This window comes from Melanotaenia boesemani, chromosome 22, assembly GCF_017639745.1.
Source record: "Melanotaenia boesemani isolate fMelBoe1 chromosome 22, fMelBoe1.pri, whole genome shotgun sequence".
Lineage (NCBI taxonomy): Eukaryota > Metazoa > Chordata > Actinopteri > Atheriniformes > Melanotaeniidae > Melanotaenia > Melanotaenia boesemani.
Genome location: NC_055703.1, coordinates 20392286 through 20419786, shown reverse-complemented (window position 1 = coordinate 20419786; position 27501 = coordinate 20392286). Strand labels below are relative to the sequence as shown.

Genomic DNA, 27501 nt, shown 5'->3' with positions numbered 1-27501 from the left:
CCTGTAGAGTTCTCATAGCGAGTGTTTCCGCTCACCTAAAATAAAGGCGAGTCGAGAGGGCGAAGAGAGACGGAAGCAGGCCAGCGGAGCTAAACGACGAAAATATAACATTTTAATCCATTTTCCACATTTTTAGTTTGGGTGTCGCCACTTATACAACGGTTAATGTGTCGAAAGTGAACTGGACAGAGGAGGGCTCGCTGCTGGTAACCTTTACGTTGGTGAGTCTTATCTATTTGTTTCGCTAGCTAGGCACACATAGGCCACCAGGAGAACTCTCACTGTCTCGTTTCCTCTTTTCCTCCGTTAGTATTTGTTGATTACACAATAACAAAGAAGGAAGGCGCATGTTATGGCAGTAAAAGAGAATAGATTAATCTTAGTTTTGTGTTTTTCAACTTATGCGCTGTTGGTGTTTAAAGTAACCAAGCTGCGTTTTGCGTTAAATGTCAACGTTTAAGGAAATACTTAAATGTGTTTATTTTATGCACTCAGTTGGTATTAAGTAAAAAAAAAAACTGATAATATATAATTTTGACAATATAGCTGAAAACATAAAACAAAATATTTTTCGAGTAACTAGTTACTTCCCTTTGTAACAGCTGTAACGTTACTGTATTGTTACACTTAGTCACATGAACAATAAAAGATAGGTACAAGGAAGTAAGAGGTGTGCTGATTTTATGTATGATGAATCTGTCAAGCGAGACTAAAACTACGACGTGTCGTGATTTTTCTTTCTTTTATCTGGAGTAGTTATCTGTTTTTGACCGGCTGTATTTGTGTATGTGTGTATATGTACGTGTGTATGTGTGTGTGCTGTTGGCAGCCCACCGCACTCTTTGTTTAAATAGCTCGCAGTACAGTTGCACGTGTCGAAGCGTGTGACTCTGCTTTAGGATGGCCAGAAAGCTCGATGATCACGTTTGATAGAGTTGCAGGGATTTGCGATCGAGTTATGAGGGTGTCTCTTCTAAGACAAAAACGACAGTGGTATTTCCCACCCTTTGGCTTTTGTTCCAGTAAAAGTCTGTAGGTCCTCTTAGCAGTGCAGGGTGAGATGTCACAGTTGAGATTACAAAGGGTAGGGGAGTCCAGATGTGAACTGTTTACACTGGAGAACAAAGTAAGGGAAGTGTCCAAGTCCAGTGTTCCTCCTACAGTATACCATGTGTAATACAAGGCTGACCAGTGTTTTAATCCAACCTTTCAGCAACGCCACGTTGTTGCTTTGAGGCTGTTTTATAGTTGTCAGTGAACATTTTCCTGTGTATTGGCTAGTTAGATGTGCAGGAAAGTGCTCTTAAATAAAACTGCATGTTGATAGATCATTGTTCAGTTTTAAATCCAACCTATGAGATGTTTAGCTAGTAACCTGTATATTTTGTTGAGGTATGAGTTTTCCTAACACTTGGTTTGAGCCATAAGACTGTTATTTTTCCAGTACAACTAAAGAAAACATGTTGTTAATTAAAGTAATAGCAACATTGCATTTGGCTTTAAACCCATTCTCAAATTTCCCTTTCGTCACTGTGAACATGGCATGGCATTGTATCTCTGGTTCCTCTGTCAGGGTGAGAGGTGACTGGGTGATCACTGCCATTATTTATCTATCTGTAAGATAACACAAAAACCTGATATTCAAATTCCTTGATGGAAGATGTGCTTTCCTCTAATTTATTCTCCTGTTTATCTCGGTTTTCACTTGTTTTCTCTATTAATGTTCTATTCTCCATCTTTCTGCTTTTGTCTGTCTTATTGCTTGCAGCAGTACAGAGGGATGCTGAGGAGCTGTAGGGCTTAACAGTACATAATACTTGATAACAAAGGGACCTTTCTCTGCTGCCATGCAGAGTCCTGTCTCTTGGCTCCCTCCACAGGTCCACACAGGCTCTACCAGCAGCAGTAGCTCTGGGGGCTATTGGGTTGAAATCTCCTCTCGGCTGTTTCTTTGGCACACTGAGTGCTCTGTTCCTGGACACATGTCTGCACTGCTGCTCTCCTTGGCTCCCTTTGCATTCCAGGAGCCTCGGGCAGCTGAAAACTGCAGTAGCAAGCCTGCTGGCGGACTGCTTGTCTCACGAGTGTCTGAAGTGGGAAGCTGCATAATTTTTTAGGCAAAATCGGCAATACCAGTTTCACTAGATGGCAAGCTGTGGCAAGTGTTATTGTATTGTGTAGGAGCATACTGAAATAATCAAACTGGATCTTTAGGGGTTTTTTTTATTATTTAAAGTTGGTCCTTACCACACAGTTATATTTAGCATCAAAATCATCTTGGTGTATCTCTTTGCATCATGTTAATCAGGTTTTCTAATACAAATAAATTTCTGCTCTTAATTTCAAACTTTGTATTGAAACATTCAGTGTAATGATGGTGCTACTAATGATAAAAAATATCACTACAGTTATAATTGCTTATATTTTGGCTATTTGCAGTATGACTGTATGACAAAGATATTTAAACTTTTGTTTCTATCAACCTAAAGTTATGATCTGGTTTATCAAAAAGCCAGATGTTAGCTGGCAACATTAAGCTGTTGCCTGGAAGTGTTTATTTATGTGGGTTGACACAAAATACTGTTCCCAGAAGCTAAGAAACTAAATCTCTTGAGGTTTAAAGAAGAACCACATACTTTTGTGACATGCCAGGCTCAACGTCATTGTCATTGACTAACAGGAAACCACACTTTTGCAAGTGAGGTTTATATCTAACATTGAACTATACAATTACTTTCACTTTCCCATCAACTGTTGAATTATTAATTATGTGCAAAAAATATCTGTCCATTTAAAGAGCTAAAAGAAATAGTTTAAGCTCTAAGGTGTCTTGTCATAGCTAACTGGATGTTGTAGTTTGCACTTTTTCCTCTCAGACTCTCTTGCAAGAAAGCAATTAAGTTAACTCTGCTTAAGTTTACGTTTTCAAAAGAAACTGGCTGCTCAATACGCTGCCCTCAGCTCTTCCAGGAGGTCAGTCCAGCATATTATGCCAGCCAAAGTAGTTATTTACACCTCAGCAAGAACCTTTTTTCCTGCATTTTTTTGATTATCCATGATGTTTCTAAGATATTTTCTTAAGAACACCTTCTGAGATGACAAAATGCCTCGGCATACTCCACCAGCCTCTGTGCTCTCAACCCATCATAAAGATAGCATAGCATGAGATAGAATCTGTGGATCAAATGACTGGCACAGGTCCACTGCATGTGCTTTTGTCTAGCTCCTTTTTGGCTTAATGCAGTTATCAGACTGTTCTGCCAAAGCTAACTTGCGTCATTCTCACACTGGTCTGCACCACATGCAGGTACAGTATGCCACTCCATCCTGTTCTTAGGGACATTAGAAAGGTGGCAGGTGTATCGTAAAAAATGGGCCACTGTCAATGTTATTGATTTTTGGTTGTTTTAAATGTAGGCTATGTACCCTTCAGTGCTTTGAGATGTACAACACACTTAGAGAACTATAGTCCTGGAAGTACCATTATCTACCAGGGGACAGCATGACTAGGGCTGCCATGATTACAAACTGTTAAAAGACAATTGTTTGTCATACCAATAATTGAAATGGATTATTTATGTATAGTCATTATGATAGTCTAAACTTAATCATTATATAATAATGCAAATACAACTAACAAATAATAACATACTTTTATAGGAAAATACAAATCAAAAAGAATTATCCCTCTGTTTTCTGTTTTAGTCCTACAAAGTAAATGTTTATGCATAAATGTCAATTTCTTTCAAATCCGTAAAATATAATTGGTTTGCAGTTTTTTACATGAATCCTTTTCCTGGTAATTCAAGAAATTTAAGGTGCCTTTTTAAATGTATTGAATGGCTGCATTTCTTTGGGTTTTATACTGTATTACAGTGTCAAAGTGTGCTATCTGATATCGTCACCTTTTAATAAGTCATTCGTTTGAAAGCTTTGGCTATAGCCACTTGCTGAGAAAGATCTGCAGCTGCGACTTTTAATCCTTGTTTGGTGGAATGGGGTGCTGGATGCAAAGATGAATTTTCAGATTAGTGGTGTAACACTTATGACGCCATCTTTCTGCTGAAAATCCATCAAATCGGCTCTTTTAAGTTAATGGGATCTCCTTTATCATTTGGCTTAAAACCAAAATGTGCCCACCCCAGCGCTGTGGCATCTGATTTAAAAAATTAAAGCCATAATATTAATGTCAATAAATGCTTACTGGAATGTAGTTGCTTTAATGCAAACTAGGCACTGTGAAATACATATTGGGTGGCAGAAAAAAAGTATTTGCTGCAGAAGATGAGTGCACAGAAATTGCTCTAGTCTGCTGCTCTAAAACAACAAAAGTGAGACAAAATGCTGGTGTATTTTTCAGACCCTCTATCTGGCTTTACAATTTCATTATGTTTGGATTTCAGATTTTTATAATTTTAGCTCTAATTCTGCTTATATGGTGCTGACTGAAGAAAGAAGAATAACCTTTAAAAAACAAAAACTTCAGATTTCTATAATAACAGGAGTTTAAAAAGTAAAGATAAAGCTTTTTGGAGTGATTTCAATGGTTGGTATTGGCTGTGCTTGAAAGTGTTGTCATATCAGCAATTCAGAACACAGGAAATGCTACAGAAAGCAGCATCTCATGCAGCTGTTTTTTTGCATAATTTATCTGTCAGACTCAACTGCAGACACCACTTGCAGTAGACAGGAATCACAGCTGAGCAAACTGCTTGTCACAAAGCATGGTACCTGCTGTTACCTTTAAAATTTCATTTGAGAAAACCCTGCAACAAAAAAAATGTTTTTATTTATAAATGATAACAATAATAATACAATAACATGTAATGCTTTGCTGCTGCTGAGTAATGAAATAGCACAGAACCTTTTGAGTCATGACTTTCTGAAAATTAGCCCTGTCTTTTGATGAAGCTACAATAAAATACTGCTTATTGAAGAAACACATTCCACGTTGTAAGGTTATTTCTTCAAATTTTGCATTTGTTAGTGCTACAAATATTTAGCTGAATCCTGGATTTTGGATCTCTGCTACTAAAGGTGCGACCTCATCAGTGGCAATGATCTGTTTCCATGTTACATAATCTGAAACAGAGTGTAATGACGGGCTTATGTACATAGAACCTGTGCCAGAGAAATGATTAGGGATGGAAGAGCGATGGGGAGAACCCTCTGATCTGTAGTGTTACTGGTGGATGCTGTTCATGGAACACATGAAAAGTGAAAATGCAACTACAGTTATTCATACAGTTATTTGTACAATATTACAGAACCAAGTGCTAACTAATTAAGTGTGCAGACGGTCTTCTCTGTTGCACTTTGAGTTTGTCAACCAGTCTGTATAGCTGGATCTCCTTATTCCCTCCTGTCTCTCTGTGTTGTTTCTGGTTACGTAATCCTCGCTGAATGTTGATAGTAATCTGCCCCCCACCCCTCCTTCTGTGTCCTTTCCTCTTCATGTGGCCTCGACAGGTTTGGCCGTAGTTGACTCTCCCTGGCTGTCGGAGGAAAAGATGTGCGATGGAATGGTAGCGTTTCTGACGAGAGCCCTGTCCTCCTCCTCTTCCTCTGCCTCCTTGTCAGTAGCCCATAGACTGGCTGCCTCCGTGCTACTCCTTCTCTTCATCCTGCTCCCCCATGGTCACGCATCAGGTAAGACACAGACACACAAATACATAGACTGTTTTTTTTCTGTCTGTGTTCCCACACGCTGAATGAACCGCCATCTTTACCAGTCTCTTGTGAATTGATTGAGGTCATTTTCCCCTCGCAGGTCAGTTAGAATAAACTGGCTTCTTTTACCCTTGATTAGGTCAGGTTGCTCTGCTACATAGCTGCAGCTGTGAGCTCAATCTCATGCACTCTGTGAATCCATTCACTATCCTAATGAGTCACAACAGTTTTCCCTCGCTATTGAGACGAACATAAGAGAAAATGTTGTCTGCGGTCACGTTGCTGTCATAAGGTTCTAATCCAGCTTGACATTTAGTGTTTTGATAGGTTTCAGCATAATTAACCAACTTAGATTTTTGATCTGCTTCACACATTGGAACTTTGGAACAGTGGCGATATTTATTGATCACTACAGGACTTGTAGAGCGTCTTATTTTGCTGTTGTGCAGTGTTGATAGTGTGAACTTGCTGAACCTCTTCACTCATGATTTTCTTTCGCTTCAATCCTTTTGTGTTTCAGTCCCATCCCCCCATAAGTATCCAAACACACACACTAACTCCTAACATGCAGTATCCACACACTCGTGTACTCTCCACACATAGCCAGCTTGTGAAATGTGCCAGATGTCCTTGCCACAGAGAGCGAGCGGACTGTGTACGTGTGAATAATTAAATCTGTGTGAGAATTGGTTTAAGGCTTTGGGATGATGATGATAATTGATTCTTTCTTTATGGCCCAAAATTATTAGATTATTATGTGGATGAGAAACGGCAACAGATAGAATAAAGCAAGAGATGAGATGATGATCCCAAGTCTATGGTCTCTCCACTTATGTAACACACATGATTCATGTTGAGGCCAGAGGGCCTGGTATCATGCTCACGTTCTGCGCTCAGTACACTCACGCATACACAGCCCTTTGCTATCAAAAAATGTGTCCTCAAATCCCTAGCCCACATGTTCTGTGTACTCTACATGGAAGTGTGTGTGTGTGTGTGTGTGCTCAGTCCTGTCTTACTGTTAGTTTTCAACACTCTACTTGTCAATGTTACGCCTCCCATAAGGCTGTATGCAAATTATCAGACGGATCCTACATTGGGCTCCATGATGCAGTGACAAATGCACCCGCACAGGGAAGGATAGTTCTCTCAAGGAGATGCCTTCAGTGAAAACAATAACAATTCAAAGTTATTTTTAGGTGTCGTATTTCTAGATCAAGTACGTCCTTATAGTACATAATGCTGACTCATATTTAAAGAGGTCACGCTCTTCAAACTAGTATGCAACACTAGATATGAAATATGCTATATTTAATGAATATAATCCACCACATTAAATAACTTACGTGCAGATTTCTTAGTAATTTGAAATTTGTTCCCTTACTTTGGAATAATGAGTGTGCATCATACTTTCTCTCCAAACACTATAGTAGTAGTTTTCAAAGATCATAGTAAATTTAGCAAAGGATGAAACATTACTGACTCTTTGGTTGCAATCCTGATCATACCAGATAATAAGTTAATTTCACGATGATATAAAATTGACAAAAAAGGAATACAGTAAAGGAGAGAAATGATAATGTCACTTGGTGTGAGTATAACAGCAGCATAACAGCAACTACTGTCTTAAAGATGCAAAATATGTATTGGAGCATTTACACACTGAATGTCTGAAATCGAATCTATAATCAGGCATATTACCATAAATGCGAAGCTTTAAAATGATCATTAGCTGTTCCAATCACTGGCCTCTCTCTTCCCTTTGCTCAGCATACATAATTTACATAGGTAATCCCTTGACATGTTCCAGGGAGGGAGATTGCTTTGGAAATTTCATGAATATGAAATTTAATCACCACTGACAGACCTATTCCAGAGTCATATAAAATGTAGCAATGAGCTCTATGAATAGAAATTGATACTAAGGAATATACTGTATTCCATTTGCATACTAGAGCAAAATCAAACACCAGAGACAAGAATCCAAAACAAAACATCAAGCCTGTACTTTTGGTCTGCAGAGCATTCTGTCACTTTTACTATTTTGGGATAATACTGTCTTATTGAATACTATCTTTAATTGATAGAGAAATAGATGGAGACGCGGGATGTCAGTTAAAGGTATAAACAAGTCTTGGCTTTTTAAAAAAAAAAATAAACATTTCTTCCTTTAACAAAGAAAGGAAATGCTTGAGCCTCTATTTTTTTGAGTTCATGCTCTTTCTGGAAAGGTCAAGATAACATTTTCTTGTAACTGCTTATATGGTCTGATAGGACGTAGTTACAAAGCCTTGAAGCCAAGATATTTTTAGAACCTGTCCAAGTCGCATCTTTTTATCTGTCCTTCAGCTGTTCATTGTAGAGATTACCAGCAGGATATCTGTTGAGTTAGTGTAAATGGCTCTCTTGGATTTGTGTTTGTGATCACTGCACATGATTGAATTGGTGTTTATAGACTGAGGTTCTGGATGCAGCTATTTTTATAATCAAACATCCTGTTCATTGAAGTATAGTGACAGTAAACAAACAACTGCAAAGCAGCATCTTGGGGGTTTGTGTCTCAAAAGGACAAATAACATCAGTCTGCAGATATTTAAGGACACTTGCAAATGTTGCTCACTTTATAGTTTTTTCTGAGCATTTCTGACATCCTACTTATGTTGGCCGCATAGAGTTCAGTTCCTAATAGGGTGTCAGTTCCAAGCAGTAAGCCTTTGTGGTTTGTTTCAAAGGAAGTGGACCCAGACAGTGAGTCAGAACTGAAAGAGTAAAGATGACTACTCAAAACACCAAAGAGTCTATTCACATGATCACATAGCATATTTTCTGCTGTAAAAGTAGTTAAAAGGTTAAAATGATCTTTCTGTGTCCATGTCAACAGATAAATGTTGCCCTGTAGAACTCATTGTTCTCTGAAGTTGAGTTACAGCTGTACATGAAAGAGACAGCGAGCAACAGAAGTCTCCCACAAACAAGCCTGCTGTGTTCTCTGTGTGGTGGTGCTGTTAATGTATGTTCATGCGTGAGAACGGGAAATGGGCTGAAAAGAGTGGAGTCATAAGATAAAGAAAATAGCTGAGGGAAAGGGGAAGGGAGCAGAGGGCTGCCTTTCTAATTCCCAGTAGTTGCTGTCCATTCATGGCTAAAGTTGACACATTTTCTTTGCTTCATCAAGGGTACAGACATCTTCTTTTAATTTGGTAGGTTATGAATCAGTGTAGAACCATCCCAAGGATATAACGTTTTCAAAAGGCAAAAAAAAAAAAGCTGATCTTAAATAAACAAGACTTGACAGCTCTTCTTCTCTATAATACCCAAGTAGATTTTAGTGGCTAGTGTAGCGTCACTATTCTGACCACAGAGGAAAATATCTGAATGAGCCATGCTCTACTTCTGGCATCTTGAAACAGCTGTATTCGTGTTGCCTTCTTTGCCAACAAATGATGTATGCTTAAAAAAAAAAATCCAGTGTGCAAAGTCTGTCTAAGAAGTTTATTTGATAGGCTAAGTTTACAAACAGTGCAACCTGAAGGAAGGTGGAACACTGATTCCTGTGCAATTAACTGATCGGAATAGGTCCCTGAAGTCTTATTAGCAAGGCGGTTTTGCTGGCAGGAGTAAAGCAACACACTGACTTCTGGCTACTTTCTGAAACGTGAGAACAAAGAGTGCATTTAGAGGGTGTTGGAGACCACAGCAAGCTACAGCTCTACTAGATCACCAGTCCCAATTAGGTCTGCTAACTCATTGTATGTGTCTGTGAGTGTATTCAATATGGAGTAGCCCCTTTTCTATAATGTCTGTCCCTTTTTTTCCCTTTCTTTCTCCTTTTAAAGGCCTGAGCCATTAGCCAGGTGAGACTGGATCCCTTTAGGAGCAGCATGGTCAAATCCATCAGCCTTTCTCTTTCATTAGTTGTGTGTTTATCACTTCAGCCATCAATCTCTGCTCCCACCCAGTGTCATTTAATGGCTCTCCCAACCAATCAAGCCCTAAAGGGAAACTTTAAACTGCTCCCCAGACAAAGAAAACAGATGCCACTGTAAGGACAGGTGATACAAGAGCATTTCAGTTCAAGTGTTGACCAGACTGTTCCAGTATCAGAGAAGACCACATATGGTCAGATTATTTTGGGCTTAAGGCCTGTTTGATAAGTTTATCATATGACACTTAAAGACCATATTAAGTGATTGTTATTAGCATTTGTGCTTACCAGTTCCTTGTTATTTGACTACTTCCAAATGTAAGCCCTTTCCCAGTGACTGTGTAACACAGGTTAATGAATGTCAGATCAGGAAGTGGCAGCACAACTGTAAAATCTGAAAGCATAAAAAAATTAATTGATCCAAGAAACTGCCATTGCATCTTAGTTATGAGAGGTTACTCCTAAAGCTGGAGTTATATTTGTGGTGGGACCGGAGTAGCTGGTGAAATGTCCTCTTACATTCGAGCGTAGTTACGACATTGTGTTTTAATTTCTCTTCCGTACAAATTCAGCAGGAAGCTCCAGAAATCTGGAACACACGTAATCACAAGCTGAGCAATCACATAAGAGTACTTCTGCTTAACTGTACTGCAAGCAGGGCTGGACGTTGAGGTCTGGAAGATATGTGCGTCAAGCCTCCGCAGACGCAGAGCATATGATGGTGACGTTGTAACCAACCTTACGCAGGCGCCTGTATAAATCAAGCTTTAGTCTTATGTAGCAGATGTAGTGACATGCAGTTGTTTATATTTAAAAACATGTCACTTTGTGTTGTTTTAAGCTTTGGTTCATGGCCTGTCCTCCAAAATAGAGGATCGTTTTGATGCAACATTAAGGCCGAGGAGAGGAGAGGTGGTGCGTAAATTGTTTTCCAGTGAAATACATGTGGTTCTCTGAAGCAGCAGGCAGTCATAATGATTTCCAAAGGGCCTCATCTGAGGGACCAGCCTGCTGAGTAGAGGACATCTCTGACTAATGAGCTGCTAAATATATCCCCCAGCCCTCCCTGTCTTCTGTTGCTTTTCCTTTAGTTTCTTTCTTTCACTCATTTACTCTTTTTGTAGAACCTTATTTATTAATTTTTTTAAATTATTTTAGCTTGTGTTGTGTAAACAAATTGATCATTTTCTTTGTTTTTTTTTTTTTTTTTGTCCCCCTGTTTTTGTCTTGTACTCTTCTCTCCCATTTTACGTCCTCATTGACGTGTGGTCTTCAGGCCCACTGAAACAATGTGGGCTGTTTTTTCGTCACACCGTTAGTCAACAGCAGAATCCTGTTCAAACAAGCTTGTGCCTTACACATAAGGAACAGAGCATCCTACACACATTGCAGTTTTGCCAATGGTTGAGACATCCAAGCAGTGTCAGACCACAAGCAACCATGATCAGAGCTCATGACGCTGGTACAGCTAAATATCCTAATGACAAGCTGAGATCGTTCTCAGCCATTGTCCCACAGTATAATCTGGAAAACATCTGTATGGTTTTTTTTTTGGGTTTTTTTTCTGGCTTATGGGGGTTCCCGCAGGGTCTTAAAAAAGGTCTTAAAAAGTCTTAAATTTAACTTGTAAAATCCTGTAGGAACCCTGATCTTAGTTGTTCAGACATTGTTGTCCTTATTCACAATATAAGCTTGCAATGTTTTGCCGTTTAATGTTTTGTGATAAGAAGCAGCAACAGTAAATGTTCATTTTGTGTTAGCAGCTACAGAGTCATTGGTTGCACAGAAGCAATGCAGTATATTCAGTGTAGCACTACAGCAGAGTGGCAACTATCACCATTACACCAAAATATCAAGTCAGTTTTGTTATCGCGTACTGCAGTGCAGAGTGGATAGGCCTCAACATGCCCAGCTGTGGAGGCAGTGGAAATTGGGCAACAGTCTGCTGTCATCCATAGAAGTCCTTCCTATTGATTAATTTTTTAGCTTTGCTACAACTTGTCAAGAGCTTGTATAAAAAACTGTGCCACTTTTCTCCCAAAGTGCACATTACTCATCTTAAGTAGCAAAACAAACAGCAATATAAAGTTGGTGAGACAGGCTTCCTGATACTCAGCTGAGGGGTAGGGCTGGGCTGTACATGTGCTGTCCTGCTTGTTGTGGAGGGTGGAGGTGGAGTACAGCTGTTTCACTTTGCCTGACTACATTTCAGCTGAAGTGGTTCCTTCACTGTTGTCTCATTTCTCATCCATTTCTTCTTTAGTGGCTGTTAAAAAGAGATGGTAAAGAAGGGGATGAACTTCCTATATGATCTCCCTCCAGATCATAGGTCCAAGCTTGCTTTCTCACCTACAATGTTGCCTCTACAATACTCACTGGATGGGTCTAGAATTCAGACAGATAGACCTACAGACAGGCAGACAAAGCTGACAGCTTTTTTTAAGTCAAGCTAAAGAAGGGGAGAAACAGGGACATGCAGCATGTTTGCTGGTCTGACACAGCGCATGTGTGAATCAGAGTGGTGGTTTTCTAGTTACAGCAGAGTCCTGTGTCTGCTTTATCACAGCTGGCTAAGATAAATGGAGCTAAGCTGAAGCTAGCTGCAGCCTTAACTCAGGAGGACTCACCACGCCTCTGCCTGCCAACCTCGGTTTGGAGGCGGAAGCAGGAAAGTTTAACAGCTGTTTCTGCTGGAGTTTTCACTGATAGTGGAGGCAACAGACCAGAGCAGCACGGTTACTACAACGTCAAAGAAATGTTGAGCTTCAGGAGTACAAAGACCAGACGGAAACAAGGAAAAATAATTGGTTTTGTTGTTGCTTAACACTGCTGTGGGCGCGGTGTTAAGTTCATCTCGCATAGCAGCCGCCCTGTAAACACTGCCAGCCCAGGTTCAAACGATACCATAATGCACACCTCTACCATGGTCTCATGTTTATTCACATAATTTCCTAATAGGAATTTTGAATTTCCTGTCTTTTTGTCATTGTTTCCTGTTTTTTGTTTTTTTCTGTCCCATTCTATCCCTCAAACTGTAAACAGTCCATTAGGTGGAGTGTTGATATATTTAGTGGCCACTTGGCTTTGCTTCATTCTGATGCCCTCTGTCCTTATTACATTATCTGTAAACAGCTTTCTGTACAACAGCCAAATGATAACAGTTTCTGTACAGTCTGACTGGAAATCTATTTTGATTACTCTTTTAGGATTTTATGGAAAACTAGTAAACGAAACTATGAATTTTTATTGGATTTAAAAATAGTAAAAGGTGGTCTTTAGCTGCCTTTGTCAGATATAGGACTAAACTAATCAGTTTTCAAAAATGGATGGAGAAATGTGAGTAATCTCCAGCACTTTTCATGCTACAACCAACAGTTTTAAATTTGAAGTTTGCATGTGTACGCTGAGGCCTTTAGTACTCATTAAAGATGTAGGCTTGGCTGGAATGTCATGTTTAATTATTTATAACTTGGCACATTTGACAATGACTTGAAACTTGTGACTTTTGTGACATATTTACTGCCTTGAAGCTTTATTAAATGAGAACATTTGCACATGGATTATGTTTTTCATTTGTCATTGTGCTGTGTTTTTGTTATTTCCTAGTGTTAATAAACAGTATGTCCCATTTAAGTTTGAAAAACAGACAGGCCAATCCTTGCATTGTACAGGGTCTGACATTTGGCGCAGTTTGAGGGTAATTACGCACAATTTCACAGAACCCAATAAATGTAAAATTTGTATTGTGTTAAAAAATCCTAGAAATCTACAGCAACATAATTTAATAAGGTTCACCATATGTTGGCTGAAAGGGACAGTGATGCAGAGTGCAGGAGAGTGACAGTGCAAGATAGATCAGCTATGGTCATGGAGAACATGTTCACGTTTATCAGCTACTGCTGCTGTTGCAATATCTCTAAAGAACATATGTACAGATTGGGGTTTGATAGAAGTTAATCTAACACATGGTAAAGTCTAAGTTTTGTCCAAGAATGTTACATACAAACAACATACTTTTTACTACTTAGTATCACAGTCTAACTATGCCCGGCATTAGCTTATTTTCATGCAACTTGACCAAGTGCACCTGGCTGGTTATTGTTAGGGAGGTAACTTGACTGGTGTGGATACAAAAGCAGCCAAGTGAGGCAACATAAAATGGAAGATAACCCATTTCCTGTTGTAGCAGCAGATAAGACACAAATAAACTCCTGGTTCATTTCTAAGTTAAGGTGGATGAAAATAGTCATTTAGGTAGTTAGAGTAGTTTAGCTCAACTAAATGTTAGTAGATTTTAATAAAAAAGAAAATAGCAGTTCAGGAAATTTATATGTTCTAGCAAATCAATAGAAATTAAGACCAACATAAAGGGCATTACAGTAGTCCAGTCTTGAACTTATGAATGCATGGGTTACCTTCTCAAGATCCTGCCGACTGAGAAAGGGCTTCACTTTGGCCAAAAGACGGAGGTGAAAAAAGCTTGTTCTAACAACAGAACTAATCTGTTTATCAAATTTGAGCCCACTGTCAAATGTTACACCAAATTTTTTAACATGTAATTTCAAAAAGGGGACCAGAGTACTACAGTTCATAAAATCATTCAACATCAGTGACGTGCCAAACAAGCCACATTTAGTTTTGCTGTAATTCAAGTGCAAACCATAGCTTTACATCGTTTATCATTTATCACAGTTTGCAAGTATATAAAATGAGCAGAGGTCATAAACAAGACTTGTTAAAAGCTGCACCTGTAGGTGGGATCAAATCAATAAAGTCTGTGTACATATGAAATATATTGGTAAGGTATGACTATATGATTAATCTATGACTGAATGGCAGAACAGAAATGAATTTATTAAGATTTTATTCTGCATGTGATTGCAACCTTTTTTTTTTATCCCAGAGAGAGGAAAGGAGACCATGAGAAAAGAGCAGAGGATGAGGAAGGTAACAGACATGTGACTGAAAACAGTTTTAGAGGTGAAGAAGAGGAAGGTACTAGACAGATATGAGACAAAGTTAGTCATTGTTAGTTTGTCATTGGCATGTGCTGGAAACATAAAGTGTAGGATTTGGCTTCATTAGTGCCTTGTTACACCAGTAAAGGCAGACTTACAATACTCACACATGTAGGTTTGGCTCAGATTGCCTTTGGTTGGCGTTCTCTTGTTATTATGCTATTAGTAGCAGCAAGAGTCTAAAATATTTATCTTGTAGAAATGACACAGAAAGGCCCACTGTTATTTGAAAGTGGGGAAAAGGCAGCAAACGGCATGCCTCTTCTCTCAGTAGAGCCAGCTGCATGTGTTAAGAGGTTATACACAGAGCTGTTTGATGCCATTTGTTCAGCCTCCTGAACAAATGGCGATTTACTTGAGCAGTTGTTCTATCAGAGTCCAGTTGGACTTTATTACAGTGATGACTGACACAGGGCCAAAACACTGGCTGCATTGTTAAATAGGAGTAACAGTCCATAATGGGAAACTATTTGACAGGGACATGTGACCATAATAATGTATCCTATATTTTAAATATGACAGAAGTATGCATGGATTGTTGGTTTTTGTGTTTTCTTTAATCATAAATATATTTACTTCTAGCACATTTGATCTATAGTGCAGCATGTGCTTTACTTTTGCAGTAAAAATTGAAGCAGAAGAGTAAAAATAAGTTCACCAGATAGAAAGAGGCAGCTGTTGAGTTGAGTTTTTAAGCAGGTCTCAACATTTCTGTACTATCGCAACCCTTACATTGCCCTCACCAGTGGCTTTGGTACAAACTACTAACAGTTTAGCGTGCCAGCTCTGGTAAGCAGGGTTAGGATTATCTCCCTGACTTTCACCTTCAACAAATGCCCCAAGCTCAGCACTCATACCTCTGCTGGCAAGCAAGCTCAAGCTGCTGAAATATGATCAGCCCCACAGTTGTAATGACAGTTTTTTTGCTGAGGGGGTTGTGTGAATGTCTGAACACATGCACGTGTGTGTAGGAGGGGTCTCACACACTCTTTTGTTTTCCTCTGAAAGCTGAGAAAAAGGAATGTCTGCCTCCCAGCTGTCCTCAGCAGAGACGGTAATACAAGAGCAAAGGGGGAGCTCACTGTGTGCCTCCAGGAACATCCTCCCATCTGTTACACACGGGTAGAGGGTGTGTGTATGTTTGCATGTTGAGGTCACACAATGGTGCTACTCCCGCCTGCCCTCACTCACTTTGGCCTCTCATGCATATTTAACCCTTCAAATGCAAAGTTGTCTGTTGTTCTTTTCAGAGGCACGCTGCTTAAATCTGTCATTGTGTCCCATCCCACAATGAACATGAACAATGGGGTGCAGAGGCAGCACACGTGGCTTGCTAAATGCATTGCAACAGCAGGGGAGGAATGGATGGGGTGAAGGGATGTGCCTACCTGTTTCAAGACTTCTCTCTCTCTCTGGGTGAATGCACCCAGTGCAGCTGCAGGAAATAATGTGGGGAGGAAATGGTTCATTTTTCTGGAAATTAATTTGACTCGTGTTTTCTAGCAAATTCTCTGTTAACTGTAACAGTGACTCTTTTAGTTGTTTTTTTTTTTTTTTTTAGATCTCCCTCATTATCTTATTTTAAAGTGTCCACAGCTCTGTTTAACTACTTAGTTCACATCCCATAATCAATTATACACACTCACAGCATAGCTCAACGAAAAGCTGCTGTTTACTTAAGAACATGTGGAATAACACACTTTCATAGTAAGCAAGCTGTTCGCCTGTATCTTTCTGAACTCATGCTTTGTGTAAATATGGCAGCAGCACCTTCCTCACACTGTCTTCTTTTTCTATACCATCATCTTCCTCCTCTCCTTCCTTTGTCAGGTCCCTCCACCACCTCAGGAGGTCAAGAAGTTTCAGCTTTGTTCTGCATTCATTCCACCTTGTACCACCAGAATTCTGCTTTTTTATCATTTTTTTTTTACTATTATTTATTTATTTGTCATTGTTATTACGTTTTTTTCTCCCACATTTCTTCCTTGCTTAATGCACTGTATTTTCACTCGTCATTCACAGTTCCCAGCTCTGATAAGTGGGCAACATATGGAAGAAACAATGAGTGGGAATTTGTGTGTCCGTGTAACACCATGATGACAAGTTCTCACCTTTCAGTGGAACATGACACTGCTAACATCAGTCACTCACAATAAACGTCTTATTTTCTTAAATTATTGGGATTTTAGAAAGACACAAAACATCAGGTACAGGATGGTGAAGTCATTGTGTTTATTTTTTTTATTGGTTATCTATCACATATTTCATAGTGATTTATATCCAAGTATGTTTATTATTGTTTCATATAGTTCTGTAAATATTTCAGTGGAGTTGTAACTACCTGTTATCCTCGTTACTCTTTAACTATTGATTATGTTCTAAATTTTGGTTAATAATTTATCCCATAAAATGTCAGGAAAAATTATGTGTGTCCAATGGAAGCCGTCTCTTTGGCTTGTGTATTTTTTCTTTCCAGTCACAATTATGTGCAACACATAAAATTTTACCACTTTACTTGAATATTTCTACCATTTTAGACAGCAGATGAATATGGAAAAACGCTTTCTAGTTTTTAATTCCTTATGAAAATTCAATGAAGACCATATTTATTTGAAATGAGTGGGAACACTCATTTTTTTTAAAACACTAACCCAATGTGGGCTCTGCTGTATTGTACTGTTCTGTAATAACAACAGCTTGGCTTAAAAAAAAACAAAATCCCATAGATTAGCACTCGAGGCAAGGGAAGGTGGCAAAAAACAAAAACACCCATGTCCCCAAAAAAAGCAATATTGTCAGAAACGATATCAACAGGGGACTTGAAAGGAGACCAACAAAGGGACAAAAAAACATATTTACCAGGCTAAAGAGAGCATCATCATCCCCTCGGTTTTGAGCCTAATCCAATGCACTGCCCCCATAGTATTCATTCACGCACACAAATTCCCCTGCTCCTGACATATAAACACGTAGGGGAAAACACACCCTCTTTTATGGCCTATTGTTATATAAAGCAACTAAACAGCTGGCTGTTGAAGTCATCAGTGTCGGATTTGCTTTAGTGTGCTCCCAGTTTGTAATGGAGGATAATTAGAAATTTAATTTGCTCGGGCTAAAACCCCTGTCTTTACCCCACCCATATTTTCCTCAATTAACCCCCCTCTAGCTTTTAGCGGGGGACTTCCACTGGTAACAGATGGGAAAGGGGAGATATTCACAGGCAGTCCAGCACCTAAAAGCAAAGCAGAGGATTTTAACACCCCCCATAGTCTGAGTCTCCTCAGGCTCAGCCTTAAAGCTCTGTAGGTGGAATTAGCAATCAGCCACATGTTCTGTCCCGACCCAGTCTCACCACTACCTGAAGTGCTCCTCCAATCTTTTTCCATTTAAACTTGATAGTCTGTTCTTAATTTTACACCCCCAAAAATCCCTATGAGTTCACTCTAATAAACCGTAAGCAAATTTGGGATATCTTATCTACATCTTTAAATATCTTTAAACAGACATGTACAATGACTTGCTGTGGTTTTTGAATGAATGAAAGTGTGCTTTTTCCCCATTCTTTCCGCTAGCTATCGCAAGGCACTCGTGACTCAGTTTTAGTCGTCATTGTCTTTCGACATTTGTCAAAAAGCCTGTTTTCTCAAGAAAGCTCGTAACATCAGACTAGTTGGTAGAACAGCTTGTATTCAGCTGTGTCTCATTCCTTTCCTCATAAGCGCAAAACATGCTGTACCAAAAAAATCAGTCAGGCATTCCACAGTGCTATTTTTTTTTTCCTCATGTTTTTATAAAGCCAGCATTCAGTCTAGGCTGAGAAGGGAGATGGAAAAGTGAAGAGAGCAAGGTTGTATACTAACCACTGCACCCTCTCTGGACACCGGGCTAGTATTCATTCTTTCCTTTCACAGCGTCTTTCCATTTGCCCGGCTCACAGTGTGTTTTGTACTGTAACAGGCTGCTGCCGCATCTTCCCATTGCTGCAGTACAGCCCTCAAATAGAAATCTGTTGGTTGAGGCTAACCTGCCACAGCATGTCTGCTGCGCCCAGGGCCACTGTGCTCCATGATGCTGCTTTCTAGACTCCCTTCATTTCTCTCTTTCCCCCTCCTCCTCTTTGATGATGATATTTTCCTCAAAGTATATGTCTGTCTTTACTCCTCAGTTACTCAGCTCACCCCTACCTAAGATAACTTCTCTGTTCTTTAGTAATTTGCAAAAGCGCTTTTCATTTAAACGTTTTTAAAACCTTTTTTCTCAGTTGCAGCATTATGAATTATGTCCGTCTTTGATGTAGACTCTGGCTATTTTGACAGGTAAAATCCCGTGGGAGAGTGTGTTTAAGTCAAATTTCCTCACTTCCAAGTTTCACAACTACTTTTTTTTTATATTACTTTATTTTCCATATCGTTTCCTTCATTGTATCTTTTTAAGATGACATGGATTTTAGATCTTCTAATCCCAAGAGAGGAGTAAAGACAGGAAAGTGCGTTGATGCGCACACCCTCCTCGCAATCTAATCTATATTTGGAAACTTTGTTAGTTTTTTATTATTATTATTCAAAGCACAATATTCTGTGACATGGGGCTGCAACAACTGGTTCATCATAACTAAATCTGCCCATTAATTTCTTAGTGTAATTCAATTATGTTGTTAACAAAGTATTTATATTTAACTTCCTGACATTTTTATGTGTCCAACCAATGGTTCGAAATCCTAAGGAATTTAACAAAAAAGAAATATTTACTGGAAATTTTCATATCTTACAACCAAAGAAGGGTTTTATTCTTAGAAAATACCTGAAACGGATGCTTGATTTTAAAAAAGCTCACCTTTAACCTTTTATCACTTATCGTTTGAGCTTTAACACCAGTGCCGAATCTTTCTAAAAAAATTAATAGTCTAACATAATGGACATAAACTCCCTTCAGCTTCTCAGTATGATTTTTGTTATTATCAGTGTGCCACATTGGGCTCCCCTAAGATTTGTTAAAATAAACCCTGACTGCATGTGTCGTGTCAGGCGTAGGATTGTTGATTACTTTTTAGATTTTACTCACTCACCACTAGACCATGCCAGCTGTTATTGAGTGTTGATGTTTTTTGTCCAGTGTAAGGGGCTTTAGTGGAACAGATGGGAATAATGTTTGATAAACTCAGATAATGGAACTGGTTGGGAGCACATACGCAGTACAAGAATTTTCTGGCACAAAAATGGGTTACTTGTCCTTGTGGGTGGACTTTAGGCTCAGAAAAGTGACTTGTTTTTACTGACTTCAGGTTCTGTTCAGGATAACCGAATTTCAGTGATCTGTGTGTCCTGGACTTTGTGAGGTAATAAACTCCTGACTGTATTATGCCTGATACTGGAGCTGTTTCTGTTAAACTGCTGACCGCTGTGATGATGCAAAGAGATGGATTGTTGATTTTTTTGTCACATAAATGGATTTTTGTCAGTAAAAAGCTAGTATTTTCCTTTAAAACGTTTATATCATAATATTATCAATTTTGAATAACAAATACATTTATTTTATAGTTACCATGCATTCATATTCTTATGCATTTATATCTCTGATTCTGTCCTGCGGACAATAAAGCCGTTCAAAAGAAAAATGATGAGTATCATTAACACTCATCTGTCTTCCACAGCTCTATTGACTGCTCTGCAGTTCACCACAAAAGATCAAAACAATGGCTAAAGGCTGCTGCTCTAAACTGCCCCCTAAGGCCTTTTTATCCCCTGCTGCCTCCCAGCCAGAGGTCATCAATTCATAACCTTTGCCACCTCCATTACCACTGTCCTTTCCTCAGAGACCCTTTAGTCGCACCAAAGCCTTTCAATGAACAACTGCTCAAGTCTTGGTGTCAAATGGCATCCAGAGATATGTGCAGACAGTGTTGCTTCAAATACCACTTTAAGACCTTAGTATTGTTTTATTCTATCAAAATAAACTTTTAGCTCATCTCGTCTTGTTGTTGACGATAACTGATCAATCCAGCTCTGTGATGCAAATGCTGCTCTCCACTACAGTCTGAAATAGTTGCTGTAGTTTTGTTTTTGAGATGTGTACCCTAAGAAAATATGTCCTGATTTTAAGAGTGTTCAATTTGCTCAGTATCTGCAGCAGTAAGACATCTACCATTTTGTAATATACCTCTAATAACACTGTGAACTGAATGTTTTGTTCCACTTACAGCTTCTTGAGCACACACCCAGTCTTCTCCAGTACAATTCAGTATCACACCCATTGGTGTCACATGTCTTATTCCTGGGCGTGTCTGTTTTTTATGGGTGTTTACTCTGTTACTGTGTGTACATGTATGTTTGTGTGTGAGTGAGTAGTTGCTCGCACATTTGAGTGTTTGCATTTAATCTTGTGCTGCCAGCTTAGAGCGACATTTCTCCTCAGAGATTAGAGGATGTTAGAGCCATGGCTGTGGAAATAGTCTCTTTTCAATCTCTAAACACACAGAGGCAAGACAAAGTGACTGTTTGCTATGTTGCTGTGTTTGTTTGTCAGGCGAGTGATAAAGCACTGCAACAGGCCACAGCTAATATGATTTCATACATTCTCATATCAAGAGGTAAATAATGAGCCATGTGGTGATTAGTGTGTTATTAATGTTTTTTATGGAGTGTTTTCATTTTAGTTGTTACTTAAAATAAAGAGATTGCTTAACATTGTGTAATTCTGTTTAATTAACCAAACAGAAGAGATCCAAAGATTTTTTAAAGTCTTTCAGGCATGATTTCAGCCAGAAATAAACACCTTAAAGAGTTCAGTGTCTTAAGAAATTCTGTTTTCATTAAAGTCACAGATGAACCATCAGAGTTTATCTGTATCCGATTTCCATTTAGCTTTAATGGTACTGAGAGGACAGTTGTTCTCCAGCTGACATGTTTCAGTTTACGCAGATGCTGCAATGTTAGGTTAAATTTACTGGATTTAGATGCTCTGCTGTATCTAGACTGCAGCTCCAGATGTCTGTGTATATTAACAGGAGCATGTGCGGGAACATTGGAGCACAGAATAAGATGATTCACTCTCATATAGGGGAGAAAATTTCACACAGGCACTAGTAGCTGGCAGGACCCAGCAGGATCATAGATGGAGCATAGGAAGGTGGATCAAAGCACAATTAACGTTACGTCTTCTGTCACATCCTGAGTTTATTGGATGGCTTAAGAGTTTTGAAGTCTGTCATTACTGCTAAGCAAATGAGCCTTGGACCCTGTCTCCCTACTGGATGAATAAGACCAATACTAGCATGGGGTAAAGATGGTTTAATGAACACGAGATAATCGAGAGAAATTAGATCTATATGAAGCACTTGGGGTATCCTCTGTGCTGCAACTGAATGGCTTCCCTCACCTAACTTGTCATGTTGATGCAGTGTTTCTGTCTAGATGGTGTAAGAAGTAGCCTCGTCTCAGGTAACAATTTCCACTGAGCTTTAATTATCAGCTCTACTTTTCAATTTGACAGTTTGCCTGTGAAAGGTTGTTTGACCCAGCAGCAAGCAACTGCCTGCAGAGGACACCAGAAAAGGTTTATGTCAGTATAATGAAACAGCAAGATAATCCAGTAGCGCCACATTAATCTGAGTCACTGGAAAACAATTACTCAGGCTCTCATGCTATTTGGTGGAACAAAACACACATTTTTAATGTTTGCAAATACATACACCGTACCAATATCATGTCATATTTATATTAATACACAAAAAGCAAATAGGCTGATACATCAAAATCCCTGCACACACATCCGACTGGAGGCTGCCTTAACTCTGCTTATTTTACTTACATAGCTCATGATTACGTTATCATTTTGCATTATTAAAATATGAATCAGGATCTGCTGCTGATCTGCAGCTGCGAGTTGGTTACTTAAGGGAAAGGAAAAGGCCCAAGATCATATCTGTTGTTAAGACCATTAAGCAGCTAGCCAATAATGATGCCCTTCACTTGTCTCCGTTTCTTTAGGTTGTGCGCAGCCACCCGGCGTGCAGCACGGAGACCTGCTGAACCAGACCGAATCCAACCGGGGCTCCTTTCCCCCTGGATCTCTACTAACATATGCCTGTAAGCCAGGATACACAGCAGATGGGACAACCACCATCATCTGTACCAGTTCTGGAGAATGGTCCCATAAACCTCCTAACTGTATCAAAAGCAATGGTGAGCAGCATTATTTATTTTTTTGTAAACATTTTGGTTGGTTTTGTTTTTAGTTAAGTTTAGAGGGTTTATTTTGTGGTCAAATGGGCAAATTTTGACTGATTATGCTTGCATGCTTTCTTTAATTATATTTATTTATTCCAGCTAACAATAATATCAGTTTCTTGATGAGCATAAAACTTATTTTTCCAGCTGACTTTATGGCATTTTGAGGTTAAACGTAAGCATATATTACATATGAGCACACCAAAAACTGAAATCTCAAACTATAATACGAACAGAGGTTTGTTCTTGAGAGATAGCAGGAAGTGCAGTGGAATTTTAGGTAAACATAATCTTTCCGCAGGTAGAAATGATTTCAAACACATTATCTGTGCCCAGCAACAAGCAGATAATTTCTTCTATCTTCTCTCTCCAGTCTGTCCGCCACCTACCGAACCAGAGAATGGAGGATATCGCTGTCGTCCGCCTTCCTGCATTACTCTCACCCAGAATACTGTCATTGAGTACTTCTGTGATGAGGGTTATGTTCTGAAGGGGGACTACAAGTACCTCACCTGTCTGAACGGAGAGTGGGACCGTCCCTTGCAGATTAGTTGCAGACTTGCACAAGGTTCATCATCTCTACTAAGTGTTCTTTATCTCTGTGAGCACAAACAACTTCATGAAAAGGAATCTATAACTCTCACGTTGACTTTCTCTCTGTCTTCATGTGTCCCTCAGATAAGGAGCCAAGCTCCCCGCCGGGTATTCCAGCTATCTATATTGTTGGGACCACAGCTAGCTCTGTGATTCTCATCCTGCTTTTAGTGGTACTGTTTGTTCTTGTACAGCCAAAGCTCAAGTCCTTCCATCACAATAGGTAAGCTACTTGCAAATGACTGAACTTTCCTTATGCAAATCCACCAGGTTTACTTCATTTGCTTAACTATGTTATGATTATCTCCAAGTTTCAGCTTTATTTATAGCTCTTTGTGTGGACACACCTGTTACTCAGAAATTTTGGTTATGTAATACAACTAGTTCTGCAAGCTGTCATTTCTTGATTACCTGAGAAATGAAAGCAAAGGTGTGAAAACAGTTAATCTAATCAAAGTCGATGAATGGCTCTGCTGTGGCTCTGTGATAAAAGCCCGGATGATTTGATCTAATGGTCATTGGCACTCTTGTTGATTGTGTAATGGTCCAGAGGGCTGAGGGCAGCCTGCTATAAAGAGATTGTACAGTCAACAGTAATCACCTCCTTTCAGAGGTTTTCCTGCATCACACAACATACATTTATGATCCACTTTGTCCACACTTCTTTTCATCTCAGGCTTTGTTTCACTCTCTTTGTCTCTTGTTCATCAGGAGAGAGCAGGGAGTCTCCGGCCAGTCGTGCTCCATCATGGTGGAGGGCGTCCAGGTGACACTGCCCTCCTATGAAGAAGCTGTGTATGGAAATGGTGGACCCTGCAGTGCATCCGGTCCTCCTCCACCACCATCACCACCCCCACCTGCAGCTCCTCCAGAGTCTCGAGTTCCAATCGTGCTCTCTGAGGAGCTTCCTCAGGGAGCCACAGGAGGCCAAGGCTCCAGCAGAACCCGCCACCATAGAGACTTAGACTTCTGTCTCCCATCCACCTCCTCCACATCATCATCCTTTTCCTCCCGCCGTCATGCAGAGACGGTGCTGGTTCATCAGGCACCATCTTCCGCTTCATCATCATGGGCTAGAGAGCACCCTGGGGGTGCATGTGCAGGTCCCCTACCACTCCGTAGAGACTCTGAGAGCAGCGACCAGCACAGTCTGCTTTCTGTCACCTCCACAGATGAATTTTCTGATGGTAAGAGGAAGCACCCTCTCCACAGATTTGCTTTGTAATGAGAAGATACATGCACCGCTGTTAGAATTGCAAAAAAAAAAAAATCCTATAAATGACTGATGTTTTTTATGATTTATGATGATCTAAAAGCAAAACTTGCAAAGTCATTCATGCACACTTTTTTCTAGGCTCCAAGAACAAGATATGACATAAATTCAGGAGCTATTTCAGTCACGTTTTATTACAAATGTCACTCCAGTTTAAATGTTATAGTTTAAGTTACACCTGGAGAAATTCAGTAAAGGCATAAGAACAGTTTTAATTAAATACTCTCTGCAAGTGTCTAATTAACCTCATTCAAATAAGTCTACAACTCAGGACAAAACACAGTGAATAGCAGGGACAGAATATGAAACACAAAACCAAAACCTCCAAATTAACATATAAAATGCTTAAAATCAGTATACATAGTGATTGTAATTGATTGTGACATGAACTGCACCAAAAATGACCCTCTCGCCACTGTTCTCTCAAATAACTCTTCTGTTCCTCTGCAGATATCCCCTTGCTGAAGGAAGCATGAAGCCTGCTGGCCCGCTATCAGTAGCAGCACCTCTCTCTCCATCTCTGGCTGCTGGCCTGAACTGATTGAAGCTGTTAGCCCGCTTCCCCTGACTCTCCCTCACCCCCCAAGCAGCCAGCAGAGAAAAGACTAGAACAATGCCTATTCCCCATTGCAACCTTTCTGCCATTGCCCATGCAGATCAAAGCCAACAACCAATACCAATACTGCAACATAAGCAATGATGGAGCACCACAGGACCCAGCGACTGGATGAAACCGAAAACAAGCCAGACAAACAAAGTGGTGCCAGCTCAACGTAAATCCTGTAAATCCTGTGAATATTACATACTTATTAAATCAAGGTTGTGCACTATAGGCTGCGTATTACCATGCACTTGCCTCAGTGCCAATGTAGTTATCTATATTAACACTTCATATAGGCTTCCTCTGTGAAGACTATAAAACACAACAGCTTTGTATGGGGTCACTGCGGATACAAAAAAAAAAAAAAGAAGAAAAGTTACTTGTGATTTTTGACTCTGATCCTGTGGCACTCAGAATCAGAATAGTCTTCCCGCTGTACTTGAAAAGTTGTGAGTCATGCCTGAGTTTTTGCAGCCCTCTTTGCAAATGCTGCATGTTTTCGGTTATAGCTGTCACAGCACGGTGGGCCGTTCTGAACGAAGCATGAAGCCCCCTCTTGTCTCTCTAGCTCTGTGTATTCTGTCAGTGTCTAGAATATGGATTAGAAATCGACAGCCCCTTCACAAAAGCTAGAATCAGGGTGCAGGGTTTTCCCTAGCACTAAATTGCTTCTTCCTTTTCTGTAACCAAATGCACATGATATCAACAGAGAAGATGCTCCATCTGTCACATGAGATGGGATTAATTTGCGTTTTGGCTCTATGACTGCTACACATCTTCAGCTTTATTGGAAGAGCGAAACATCATGTGACGTTTTCTCAGAGCTGAAGAGATCTGTTTTTGGATATAGTAATTGGGCACATGACTATACTGAAAGGCTTTTTTTCTATTTTTTATTTTCCCAATGTATTTGTTGTTTGTGTGTGGCTGTTAGCTTTGAGTTGCTGAACCTGAGTGCATGTGTGTGTGTGTTTTTATGGCAGGAGAGGACTTGTCCTCTTACGGTAAGCCTTGATATAACCATTTCCTGGTTTGCCCGCCTTTGGTTTAGAGGCGGGCCTTACAGCGTCCCTATCTTTTACCATATTAAACTATTCCTCCCAGCATTAAATAAGTCACAAGAACAAACCAGCATCACTTAAATCATTGACTTTGACACACAATATATATATTATTCATCTGCTCTCAAGCTAGAATACTTATCATTTCTTGCTGAATGGCTGTGAAACACTAGTCTCCTTAAAGGAACTGGTCCATACCCATTTTCACACTAAACCGAAAACTCCACTGTTGTGCATCGTGGACACAAACTGCAACTGGTTGCAGTAAAATGAGAAAAGCTTTGTTATATAGTACCCAATCCCCTTCACATATACACACCCCCCTCCTTTAATGCCAAGTGCAAATTTAAGAGAGAATTGTGTGATTCTGTTAAAAGTCATCTTCTGTTTTCATTGCCTCTTCAAAAGCTTTGGTAGTTGAGCTGGTCACCGTGGAAACAGCATGACTCAGATGGATCTGTGGAATTACATTTTAAGCTTAACTGCTTTAAGGAGAGAAAACAACACGTCTGATTTTTTTTTTCTCGGTTTTATTCGGCTACAATATTATTAATGCAAACAAAATGTTGCCTTAGACCTGTACATTTTTTTCTTTTTTTTTTTTTTTTAATGTGTAATCATAAGTCTCCAAATTGGTTGCTTTACAGTATTGCAACATGTTGTTTTCCTGATGGCCTTACTCTATTCTTTTCTATTCTATGCATAAAATTGTCTTTGTGTATTTATCAATGAGTTTACTTTTGTTGTGGGCACGACTAAACGAATGTCCATCATTCTCTGTTCTCCCCTAGCTTTTTCAGCTACTGTGATAATAATGATGGTGAAGATGTTGAACGTGTAAGCACCTATATTTCAGTTTTCCTCAGCTCTCTTTTGCTACAAGGCATTACATCACAACAGGATGAAAAAGAAAAAGAAAATGACTTTAATAAGCACTGTTGTACGGTGTTGATTTCCTGAATATAACAGGTTAAAAAGTACACATTTTGATTCTTACTTTCAACGCTTTAAGCTTTGGTTTTTCCTCTGTACATGGCAGTGGGTGTGAAGATAGTAATTTAATATTTGTATAAAGTTTAATTTAATTTTACAGTGTGTATATAACTTTCTAATTAAAGCTTTCTTTTAAATGTT

General features: G+C 39.4%; 1 protein-coding gene across 1 annotated transcript; it reads left to right on the top strand.

Moving 5' to 3' along the window:
- susd6 (sushi domain containing 6) lies at window positions 1-27501 on the top strand. Its single transcript, XM_041975989.1, has 7 exons — window positions 1-221; window positions 5470-5649; window positions 22599-22793; window positions 23212-23406; window positions 23517-23655; window positions 24144-24619; window positions 25156-27501. The coding sequence occupies exons 2-7, from the start codon at window positions 5511-5513 to the stop codon at window positions 25179-25181; spliced, it is 1170 nt and encodes a 389-aa protein (XP_041831923.1). The 5' UTR covers window positions 1-221; window positions 5470-5510; the 3' UTR covers window positions 25182-27501.